The sequence below is a fragment of the Pseudorasbora parva genome, chromosome 13 (genome assembly GCF_024679245.1).
Source record: "Pseudorasbora parva isolate DD20220531a chromosome 13, ASM2467924v1, whole genome shotgun sequence".
In the NCBI taxonomy this organism is placed as follows: Eukaryota; Metazoa; Chordata; class Actinopteri; order Cypriniformes; family Gobionidae; genus Pseudorasbora; species Pseudorasbora parva.
Window position 1 is genome coordinate 45,501,263 of NC_090184.1, and position 12,897 is coordinate 45,514,159.

Below are 12,897 nucleotides of genomic sequence, written 5' to 3' on the forward strand. Positions count from 1 at the left end.
TCACCGGCTTAAACCAGCTGAACACCGACTTAAACCAGCTGAACACCGGCTTAAACCAGCTGAACACCGGCTTAAACCAGCTGAACACCGACTTAAACCAGCTGAACACCGGCTTAAACCAGCTGAACACCGGCTTAAACCAGCTGAACACCGGCTTAAACCAGCTGAGTACTGGCTTATACCAGCTAAAATCAGTTGAACACCAGCTAAAACTAGTTAAGACCAGCTTACAAGTATAGGCTGGTTTTAGATGTTTTTTTTTTGTTTTTCAACAGGTCATGTTACAGAAAATCAAAGCTAAAATATTGGCTTTATTAATTCACAATAATCAGAACAATGAAATAACAGTAATTTTCATCTTTTCAAAATATTCACACGCAATATGTTGGTATACTGTAAATAACGATTTCACATAAATAACCATCATATTCACAGCCTGCCTGTCTACCCACAACACAGAACATAGCAGCAACTCTCAGACAACCTTCCAGAAACACCAATGTAGAAGTCAAAGCAAGATCGGTTGGCTTTTTTGCACCAAATAAAAAAAAAAAAAAAAAAACGGAGACAAACAACTTTTCTTTTTTTCAAGTAATTCTATCTGCAGATAGGAGCCCTCTGTGTGTCGTCTCATGACCCCTGGTGTTCACGTGTTGTCACTGCAGGCAGGAGCAGTGATGATGGGAACTGATGCTCCCACAATCCCTGAAACACCAAACCATCACCAAAGCTTCCAGATTCATTCAAATACACAGCACATCCCTCTGTGATACACAGACCGGTCCATTTGGAGTTATTACGATTTCAACAAGAGTCTCTTCTGCTCATGAATCTGCTCATAACTCCAGTAAAGCAGTGTAATATTCCTCCAGTGTAGATCATCTGTTCTCTGTGTGAATATATAGTAAAGTGTGATTTATTCCAGTGATCAAAGCTGAGTTTATCATCATTACTCCAGTCTTCAGTGTCACATGATCCTTCACTAATCACTCTCAGATGAGGATTTGCATCTAACACCTGCATTCAAGCCTTAAGCCTTGTTTATACTTTCGCCTGGCTCCGCTGACTGCGCGCACTCCTCCCCAAACAGACGAGGCGTTTTTAGTTGACGCACTCGCCGTTGTGCTGTTCTTTGAAATGACAGGGGCGACTCGAAGTAATTGTTCTATAAACCAACAGGAAAAAGCGTTGAGAAGAAGTAGGTGATGATATTTATTTTAGTTCATTTCACCAAAAGACACACAACAAACTCAGTAAACCTTGGCTTGATATTATTACATGTGACATGAGAACAAAATATGCACTAAATTAACGATCGCTTACATATTTCCTAATTTCACTAAACTTTAGTGTCGTGGTTTATTTATTTACTTGATTAAACAAGGATTTTTATTTAAAATGGCTTATTTCTGCATTCAGTAAATATAAGCACCTCATGTGCAAACTGGGGCCGGTGTGATGAGATGTCATGCTCGGCTAGATTCCCAGAGAACTCGTTCATCTTCGTATGCAGAGCTGCGCGCGGAGTTACAAAAAATGCGCTGCACACCGGCAGGCGAAATGGGGTCTTGCGGACCCAACGCGCACGACCGCCCCCTCCGATGCAAAGCGTGAGATGCCGTGGAGTAAAGCAGCCGCCACTGGACTCTAGAGCAGCGAGACGTGTTCTCTGAGCGACCAATCACGCTTCAGTCGGACAATCACATGGATGAGTCTGGGTTTGGCGGTCGCCAGGAGAACGGGACTTGCCTGACTGCATTGTACCACGTGTAAAGTTTGGTGGAGGGGGGATTATGGTTTGGGGTTGTTTTCAAGGGTTGGGCTTGGCAAAAATCCCCATAAACACACTCCTAATATACTGATAATAATCCTAAATGTGTTGATGATCAGATCCTCATCTGAGAATGATTAGTGAAGGATCATGTGACACTGAAGACTGGAGTAATGATGATAAACTCAGCTTTGATCACAGGAATAAATCACACTTTACTATATATTCACACAGAGAACAGATGATCTACACTGGAGGAATATTACACTGCTTTACTGGAGTTATGAGCAGATAAATGAGCAGAAGAGACTCTTCCATATCGCTGATGACCAGATATCAAAAGGTGAAAAATGTGCATCTCTTTACGATTTACAACTGGATTCGTCTTTCTGTCAGCTCAGCCCTCTTTAGTGCGTTGGGGTCTCTGTTTTGCACAGATGTCGATTGTCTCTGAAAAAGATTAATGTCTAAATCTCAGTGGACTCGATCCGCTCCAGACGAGAAGGCCCCGGCCACGGAGGCGCAAGCTGATGGAGAGCCGGCGTTTTGGGATCGTCTGGAGATAGAGTCACCGGAACAGGAATGGAGAGGCTGATGGGCGGCGGAGATCCGGGTGTTGTGGTTAATTTGGCTCCGAGCTGCCCGACCCGCTCCTCCAATGCCTGATTTCTCTGCAGTGTCTCCACGTAGCTAAGCTGAAGTTGGGCCTGGTACTTTAGTACACGCTCTTTCTCGTCCTGCCAAGTGTGGCGCTCCTGAGCAAATGTGAGAGCTTGACGTTCTCGCTGCTGCCGCTCCACACACAGCTCGCTCTGGAGACGCTCCAGCTGCCGCCTCAGGTCGCCCGATTCCTGCCGCCGCGCTTTGGCCTCGTCGCTCTGCAGGCTGAGGAAGGAGTCGACGGTTAGGGCTTCGGGCGTGCGTGGCGAGTGCAGTCCAGCCCACGGTAAACTACTGCTTCCGCTGATGGCGTGTTCATTCCTGCAGCTCAGCTCGTTTAGAGCCCGTTTCAGTCCCAGAACCTCGGCCTCAAACACCACCAGCTTGTCACGCAACATCGACACCTGCAGACACACCAAACCACATTAAAGGGTTAGTTCACCCAAAAATGAAATGTCTGTCATTAACTCCTCCCCCTAATGTCGCTCCACACCCGTAAGACCTCCGTTCATCTTCACACACAGTTTAAGATATTTTATATTTTGTCCGAGAGCGTATGCAAGTGTATGCACACTATACTGTCCATGTCCAGAAAGGGAATAAAAACATCATCACAGTAGTCCATATGAGACATCAGTGGGTTAATTAGAGTCTCTTGAAGCATCCAAAATACATTTGGGTCCAAAAATAACAAAAACTACGACTTTATTCAGCATTGGCTTCTCTTCCGCGTTTGTGTTCAATCCTAAAATAAAGATTCAAACGGTTATGAATCAGCGAATCGATTCATGATTCGGATCACCAATGTCACGTGATTTCAGCAGTTTGACACTCAATTCACATATTTCATCTGTTTACTTTGAAGTGAATCACATTGATGATCACCTGTTAGTGGGTGGGATATATTAGGCAGCAAGTGAACATTTTGTCCTCAGAGTTGATGTGTGTGAAGCAGGAGAAATGTGCAAGCGTAAGGATTTGAGCGAGTTTGGCCAGATTGTGACGGCTAGACGACTGGGTCAGAGCATCTCCAAAACTGCAGCTCTTGTGGGCTGTTCCCGGTCTGCAGTGGTCAGTATCTATCAAAAGTGCTCCAAGGAAGGACCAGTGGAGAACCGGCCACAGGGTCATGGGCGGCCAAGGCTCATTGATGACCGTGGGGAGCGAAGGCTGGCCCGTGGGGTCCGATCAAACAGACGAGCTACTGGAGCTCAAACTGCTCCAGAAGTTAATGCTGGTTCTGATAGAAAGCTGTCAGAATACACAAATCCGGTGAAACACGGAAGTAAAGCATCGCCGCCATTACTGCGTGCCTTGCTGCTAAGGACTTAGAGCAGTGCGTACACGAAAACACTTCTCAAATGAGGTTAATAGCTTAACAATGACTGATTCTCCCCTCATGTCATGTTATAATAGCCTACCTTTTTGATTTTATGCAGCGATATTTGTTTGTAAATCTTGATACTTTCAATAATTATACAATTAATTGATTAATATATAAATAAATAGCAGCGCGCGGCAGTAATGCACGGCGCGCTGTGATGAACGTAAAGAAAACCACTTAAAGAAAGAGAATAATTAAAGCATACGTGTCCATTACAAACGGACCTAGTCACAATTAACGTTAGACATATATGAAATGATCAGTTACAAAAAATATGGCCTTATTAAATCAGCACGTAAACTTGCGTGACCTACCGATGTGCTCATGCATATGTTCACAAGCTGCAATAAATAGCCACGACCAGTTGTAGCAATAGATTACATGTTCCTACAGGTATAAGATTATTTTATTAATCATCCGGCATGCGATGAGCATCAGAACCTAAACTACAGGGCATGAGTTCGGGATGGATTGGCCAGATACTGCATCCTACATCACGGATCAGCCGCTGCGTATGAATCAGTGTCGTGAGGTTTTCAGGCAGTGGGCTCGTACCATATGCCAGTAACAATAGAGAAAACTACGAAGTTACATTTGTGTAATTGTGACTTAAAGTCCCTTTGTAACAGGCATGTATGTTTTATTTATTTTCTGTTATCATTTACAGCGCGTCGTGCATTACCGCCGCGCGCTGCTCTAAGTGCAGCATGAGTCCTCATAACTGTTCGTTATTTCATGTTCTTAAAACGTGTTTGTGTAAAACAATTCCGTGATCACGGAAAGCAGGGCCCTAATATTAGCAACACAGCTCACAATGACAGTGTTCAGTTTTATTGCTGTCTTAATTACATTACATTTGGCAGACGCATTTATACATTAATACATCCTGTTGTCAATAAATTACCTTTCTGTAAGTTTTGGCCAATGCCTGACATCATCTACCCAATGTTCCCTTTCACCAGACATTTTATTTAATGTGCAGGATCCGCTTTCATTGAAATGTCATTAGAGGACACCGGCAAGTGTCACACCGTCAGGCACTTCGCAGGCATGCAGTAATGGCGGCAGGCAAGATGGCGGCGCCCATAAAGTTCGCGGCGGATTTGTGTATACACAGAGCAGCTCAGTTTGAGGCGTATGGGGCGGCATAGCTGCTGACCAGTCAGGGTGACCTCTGACCCCTGACCCCGCCGAAAGCACCAACAGTGGCACGTGAGCATCGGAACTGGACCACGGAGCAATGGAAGAAGGTGGCCTGGTCTGAGGAATCACGTGTTCTTCTACATCACGTGGATGGCCGGGTGTGTGTGTGTGTGTGTGTGGCTTACCTGGGGAACACATGGCCCCAGGATGCACTATGGGAAGAAGGCGAGCCGGCGGAGGCAGTGTGATGCTTTGGCCAATGTTCTGCTGGGAAACCTTGGGTCCTCCATCCATGTGGATGTTACTTTGACACGCTCCACCTACCTAAGCATTGCTGAGACCATGTTCAGCCTTTCATGGAAACGGTATTCTGGTGGCTGTGGCTCTTCCAGCAGGATAATGCTCCTGACACAAAGCACAAACGCTTCAGGAATGGTTTGAGGAGCACAACAACCAGTTTGAGGCGTCGACTCGGCCTCCAGATTCCCCAGATCTCAATCCAATCGAGCATCTGTGGGATGAGCTGAACAGACAAGTCTGATGCCCCACCTCACAACTTACAGGACTTAAAGGATCTGCTGCTAACATCTTGGTGCCACAGCACACCTTAAGTGGAGTCCATGCCTCGAGGGGCCAGCAAAAGGGGGACCTTTAAGTGTGTAATATCAGTTAAAGGGCCAGTTCATGCCTTAATACTTCTTTTTTTTTAAACGCTGTATTTTTCTTCTATCCTCCCTTTATTCCACACCGCTGTCTGTGCTTTGAGCGGCTCGTTTGCTTCCTGCTTCTATGAAGCCCCTCCCTCTGAAAAACGCAATGGTCTTAGATTGGTCAGATGGCCAAATGTAGTTTCCTGTGTTTTTATTGGCTGAAGTGCCAAGCACAGGTTAAGGCCACGCCCCCTTCCCATTACGGGCAGAAGTCACATCTGCGGAGACTAGCGAGGGTTTATGATGTCACCAACCCAGGAAGAAGCTCGTTGTAGTCCAAACCGGCCATTTTTGTAGTCAATCGTAACTTTAAAAGACAATATCTCCGTTTGCAGTGAACTTTCAGCGCTGTAACTTTGCAGAGACTGTTTATGCTCAAGCAGCGACATTACACACTAACTAAAGTTAAACAAGTCAAATCGCATGCAAACACCCCTTTAAATCTTTTCATATGTGTAGTGTTTATGCGTGTACCTCAGTCAGCGTCCTCTTGAGTTCTCCCTCACATCTCTCCAGCTCTCGGCTCTTGTTGGAGTACGAGTCCTTCAGGCCGATAATGGTCTCCTCGCGCTCCTTCATCTGGGCATTGAGCTCCTTCATCTGACCCCTGAGGGCCACCATCTCTCCGGCTCGCTGGGTCACCTCGTTCTGGCTCTCCCGCAGCTGCTGCTTCAGCAGAGAAATCTCGCCCACTTTCTGACACAGCTACGCAAACCAAACACAAGTCAGTCTTCTTCGTCTGTTTACATGAAATACTCCAAAAAGTTCAGTCACTATGATGAATAATGCACAAAAAGTTAAGTTTATGTGTCTGTAAGAGTCTCTTCTGCTCATTTATTTGATCATAAATACAGTAAAACTGTGAAATATTAATGCAATTCAAATCATGTTCTCTACATTCTTAAAAATAAAGGTTTTTAAATGGTTCTTTGGCAGAAGAAGTCAGATACCCCTTTTCCACCAGAATGAACCGGGTGCTAGTTCAGAGTTGGTTCGACGGTAACACTTTACAATACGGCTGCACTAATTCATGCTTAACTAATGCACAGATAATCATGAGTTAATGTATTAATGATTACTGCATCAGCAACTAATGAAGATTCATCATGATTAATAGATTAAAGGGGGGGGTGAAACACTCAAGTCAATCTCATGTCAATCTTGAGTACCTATAGAGTGGTACTGCATCCTTCATATCTCCGAAAAGTCTTTAGTTTTATTATATTTATAAAAGAAATATGGGCTGTACCGAGTCTTTCCGGAAAAAAACGAGCGGCTGGAGGCGTATCGTGTGGGCGGAGCTAAAGAATGACGAGCAAAAAGCGGTGACGTCCTCAAGTGTGGAGAAGAAAACGCTACCCAGATTCAGCTAATAGATATATGATCCAGAATCAGATCCGGAGGCTGAAATAAACTGAACAGGAGAAACAGCAGCAGCAGGACGTCCGTCTCTGTGGTATGGACTGTATTTAGTGGCCTGTCAACATTTGTGTGTGTTTACTCGCAGTTTATGAGGACATGATTCGGTTTATGGACTATTGTATGCGACTAAACCTTAGCAGTAGCGAGCAAAACGGTTTTGCACGTCAGACTAGTGTAACGTTATACAGAGAACAGCAATGGAGTCCGTTAGCGCATTTGAATGACGAAGCACGCGATCGTGTCGTTTACTGATGTTTCCTCACGCGACGATAGCCGACAGCACAGACATCTGAAGCAGTTTTACTCACCGGCTGCTTCCAAAGCAGGACCGAACCTTTATCGCTGGGACCGCTCTGTCAAAAACACACTTCTTTGGTATGATTTGGTGAAGTCCTGAAAGCAGTGAACGGTGGAGATCCACTTTTGCGACGCGACTGAAGCGATGTTGTGAAGCTTCCCGTCATTTCTGCGTTCAAATCGGTTCAAATGCAGCGCTGCCTTCCCAGAATACTGTGCGGACGCGTTAAAGTCACTCGACGTCACCCATAGGAATAAAGTGGAGCGCGGACTATAACGACGACTGGATCTGCAGCTGAGAGTGTGTATGGCCGTGGATTTCCTCTCTCGCTCTAGTCACGCGGGCGCGCCCTACCGGGAGAAGAGCCCGTACGGCCCATACAAGGACCTTCCGCTCTATTAACGTCAAGCCGAGCCATACTCGAAAAAAACTCTCCGAAACTTGTGAGAAACCGGAAGGAGTATTTTTGACACAGAAATACTCCATCAAACGTCCAACATTAGTTTCTGAAACTTTGTCTATGTTTAGGATGGGAATCCAAGTCTTTAACAGTGGAAAGCTCAGTATGCATGAAACAGCATTTCACCGCCCCTTTAAATAACATATTATATGACCACAACGGGTCAGAGCCATGCATTTCAACTTCCAGTTTTCTGCTTTAATTAATCATTAGCTAATGATTTATAAAGGTATTATGTTGTGACTTTACTTGTTGAGGCTCATGACCATTAAAGGTCCCGTTCTTCATGTGTTTTCGAAGCTTTGATTATGTTTCCAGTGTGCAATATAACATGAGTTCATGTTTCGCGTGTAAAAAAACAGTATTTTTCACAATTGACTTATCTGTACAGCGCCTACAAACGGCCTGATGATTTCCTTGTTCTATGAAGTCTCTCCTTTAGAAACACGTAACGAGTTCTGATTGGGCCAGTGCTTCCCGCGCTGTGATTGGACAGCAGCTTAGCGCACTTTGCTTGGAAAGGTCCCGCCTCTTACCATAACGGGGAGATACGCGCGCTCAATGTTATTGCAAAAATGTCTATATTGCCTTATCAATTTGAGCCGGAATCAGACCCGGAGAATATCGAAGAGGATCGATTACAACCTGCTCAGGAAAGACTTTTGCCGAATGTTTCAGAACGGTCAGCTGTCTATTCAGTCGTTTAAACTGATCATTACAAACACCAACAGTCGATGGTGCCTGAATGAATTACTACACTTTTATATGCTACGTTTTTCGGATTAGTTTCAATTACCATCTAACGTTAGTTAACAAAGCTAAACAGCGTTGCACTTTGTGTCATGAGTTACATAAACTGTTAAACGGACCGACTTAAATAATAAAATACACTTACCGGTTGTGGTCCATAAACGACGCCTTCTCCAGAAAAAGAGGAAACTGCGTCATATTTTAAGAATAATCTTTCTGCGAATCCGAACTGATTGAGATTGAGGAAGCAGTCCTCAGCAAAATGTGCTGCACATAGTTTTAAATTGTGAATATAATTTTCCAGAACCGAGTTAAACATAAAGTGTAGCCATTGATCTCTACGTGCAGCGTCTGTGGGAAGGTTTGATTTGACTCCGGGATGAAAATAACAGCGTTTCAATGGCATGGCGACAAACACACTCTACAAAAACAACGCTTCCTATTCTCGACCTGCGAGAGCAAAAGGACAACGCCCCCGAATTTGCGTGTTCTTGTGGGCGGAGGGTTCGTCAACAAACGGTTCTAGTGACGTCATCACAGCAGGAAGTGCAGGGCTGTAGTCCAAACCGGCCGCTCGCTGTCGGCTTTGAAAGGGAACTTCTGTTAAATAAAATATCTCGCTTGGCATTGAACTTTGAGCTTTATAATTGTACAGGTATTATTTATGCTCTAACAGCAACATTACACACTAACTAAAGTTTGAAAGATGGAATCGCGAAGAATGGGACCTTTAAACGGTCCAAAATCAGCTCGAGTTCTTACAAGAACCAGGAAGTATGATCATATTAGTCCAGTTCTGTCAACACTGCACTGGCTCCCTATTAAACATCGCATACATTTTAAAATCTTGCTTATTACTTACAAAGCACTAAATAGTTTAGCTCCCCGGTACTTAAGCGAGCTCTTAACGCATTATACTCCATCACGTCTACTGCGGTCTCTAAACTCTGGCCAGTTGATAATACCTAGAATATCTAAATCAACTGCAGGCGGTCGATCCTTTTCCTATTTAGCTCCTAAACTCTGGAATAGTCTTCCTAGCATTGTTCGGGAAGCAGACACACTCTGCCAGTTTAAATCTAGACTAAAAACACATCTCTTTACTATGGCATACACATAGAACATTTTTAACTCTCATTATTGAAATCAATTGACTGATTGTTCGGCTGCATTAACTAGGTCAGCCGGAACCGGGAACACTTCCCATAACACCTGATGTACTCGTTACATCATAAAAAGAGTGACATCTACACTAATGTTAGTCTCTCTGTTTATCCCGGATCTGGGCCGTGTCCGATCGGATGGTGGACCTGCGTCTGGACATGACCAGCTCATCCTGGAGTGTCTGCTGAGCCGAGTCAATTGGTGTCTCCTCTGAATTTGCCTCACCGGCACGACATGCTCAAAACCCGTCTTTGCCGCAATAATTCCGATCTTTTAAGTATTCATACTCTTGTGTAATCGACGCCCCATCCTAAATAAACCCGTCTCTTCCAGGATACCCTGAAATGTCAAATATTCGGCTCTAATATGATTTCTGAGCTGTGCGGTGTCCAGAATAATAATCCTCCACTGTGTGTTAATAGGCCAGAGGAGAACTGAGTCTGGTTTCTCTAAGGTTTATTTTTCTCCCTCATGTCCTGATGGAGTTTCGGTTCCTTTGGTCGCCTTTGGCTTGGCTTGCTCAGTTGGGGACACTAACATTATGATCCAAGTTATTCAACTAAACATACACTTATTTAATTGCATAAACTATAATACTGATCTGCCAACATTGTCGCTCTCTGATAAATTAAAATAAGCTGATAACATCACTGTTTTCTCCAGAACGACTGTACAGCCAAATCTGTTGCAATTAGTGATGCGCGGTATACCGGTTCTGGAAAAATACCGGTGTATATATTTTATTTAAAACGGTACGATATCATGATTTTGCACATTTCGGTATATATGCTGCTGCTTTTCCGAAGTTCACCGCTAGATGGACGCGCGATACCCAAACTGACCCGAAACAACCGGCAAATGTGACAACAACATAGACGGACAAAATGGATAAAGCAGTCGAAACTCACTCAAGATGCCCAAAACGAATTAATAAAGAGAGGAGTAGAAGTGAAATGTGTAATTACTTAGCTTATAAAACTGATGAAGAGCCATCAAACCCAGCCAAGAAGCATCTGTCACTATCCTGACTTTAAGACTTCTGAAGAGATCGACAGGTCAGCGGATCATTTAGACATTCATTTTCTTTTAACACTGATCAACGCACACACACAGCCTAACATAAGATCGAATATCCCAAAATCTCCAGCGTCCGTTTCAACAAATGACATTTAGATCTCATTATATTTGCACGCGTACTGCACGAGTAGCTCTAAGTGACAGGCGTGTGTGTGTGTGTGTTGTTATGAGCTCATATCTCCTGTAACTGTTCTTACGAAATGCTATAATTTCACTTGCGTGTTCAAATGATTTGCGTTATCCGTCCCGAGACGAGCGTGAAATGTTGAATCGGATTATGCAGATTGCTTTAGTCTAGTGCGATGTCTTTTGAAACCAGAAGCAGTTTGCTAATATTGAGAGATTTTTGCTGCAATTATTTCTCACAAGAAAGTTTTTAAATGATTTGATGTGATTAGCTTTGCTGATTAATTTACTAATGAACATTTGTGGTAATTTCCCAGTTTATAAACTCAAAACTTGCACTCATTCGTGTGCATTATACCCGCGCTAATATCAGCCCGTGTGGTATCGATTTAATATCGGTACTTCGGTATTAGATTGTAATACCGTACCGAAGCCAAAATGGTGGTATCGAGCCACCCCTAGTTGCAGTATTATCCTGTTTAACACTGAAGCTGCTTTGAAACATTTGGCATTATAAAAGCGTGATATAAATAAAGTTGATTGATTAACTAATTAATTTAGTAATATGTAATTGTGGTTACGGGTTTTTAATTAATTTTGAATTAGGTAATAGTCATGTGCCCTAACAAGTAAAGTCATAATGTGTGTGTGTGAGGCTTCGTGTTTGATTACTGACTAATACAAAATGGCGTATTTCTTTTATTTGTACTGATAGTAAATGATGTATTGGTGCTCCTCTGACCTCCCACTTGGTCTCCTCCAGGCGGGGCAGTATGTCGGCCTGCTCCCTGCGGTACTCCAGGCACTTCCTCTCCAGCTCCTCCCTGTGGCTCCTCAGGCCGCTGATCTGGTCCTGCAGCCGGGCCTGGTCCTGCTGGAGCCTGCCGATGTGGTTCTGCAGAGCCAGCTGTGAGCGCTGGGCCCGATGGCTGACCTGCTGGAGCCGGCCCGTGTAGTTCTGCCTGAGGTCCTCCATCTCGCGCTCCCACACGCGCTGCTTCTCCTCGAACACCTGAGCAATGGCCGCCTCGCTCTGGTCCAGGTTACGCCGCATGTGGATCACCTGAGGAACAGTCATGGTAAAATCCCTCCGAGCACTGAGTGTGTGACTGAGTGTGTGTGTTTGAGTGCGTGTTTGAGTGTGTGACTGTGACTGAGTGTATGTTTGAGTGTGAGTGCGTGTTTGAGTGTGTGACTGTGACTGAGTGTGTGTTTGAGTGTGAGTGCGTGTTTGAGTGTGTGACTGTGACTGAGTGTATGTTTGAGTGTGAGTGTGTGTTTCAGTGTGAGTGTGTGTTCGAGTGTGTGACTGTGACTAAGTGTGTGTGTGAGTGAGTGTGTGTTTGAGTGTATATTTGAGTGTGTGACTGAGTGTGTGAGTGTGTGACTGAGTGTGAGTGTGTGACTGACTGAGTTTGTGTGTGTGAGTGTGTGTTTGAGTGTATGTTTGAGTGTGGGTGTGTGAGTGTGTGTTCGAGTGTGTGACTGTGACTGAGTGTGTGAGTGTGTGTTTGAGTGTGTGAGTGTGTGTTCGCGTGTGTGACTGACTGAGTTTGTGTGTGTGTGAGTGTGTGTTTGAGTATGTTTGAGTGTGTGACTGTGACTGAGTGTGTGTTTGAGTGTGTGACTGTGACTGAGTGTGTGTTTGAGTGTGTGACTGTGACTGAGAGTGTGTGTGTGTGTGTGTGTGTGTGTGTGTGTGTGTGTGTGTGTGTGTGTGTGTGTGTGTGTTTGAGTGTGGGCAGGTTTTTGTGACATATGAGGACACAAATGTGTATAATTCTATGAGTATGACACAGGTATTACAGGAGAGGGTGAAATATGAGGACATTACCTACATCATTATTAGTAGGTTTAGGGGTAGGGGCAGTGTGTGTGTGTGTGTGTGTGTGTGTGTGTGTTTGTGTGTGTGATGTGTAGATTTAGGGGCAG

The 12,897-nt window shown here is 44.4% G+C and overlaps 1 protein-coding gene across 1 annotated transcript in view; it reads right to left on the minus strand.

Annotated features, from left to right (window-relative positions):
- Positions 1-1,525: 1,525 nt before the first annotated feature.
- Positions 1,526-12,897, minus strand: part of lzts3b (leucine zipper, putative tumor suppressor family member 3b) — a 25,195-nt gene continuing 13,823 nt past the window's right edge. The window contains exons 4-6 of the mRNA XM_067414571.1: positions 11,708-12,028; positions 6,143-6,373; positions 1,526-2,835 (exon numbers count right to left, since the gene is read on the minus strand). Of these exons, the coding sequence (XP_067270672.1) occupies positions 2,239-2,835; positions 6,143-6,373; positions 11,708-12,028 (1,149 nt within the window). The 3' untranslated portion in view covers positions 1,526-2,238. The remainder of the gene's footprint in view (positions 2,836-6,142; positions 6,374-11,707; positions 12,029-12,897) is intronic.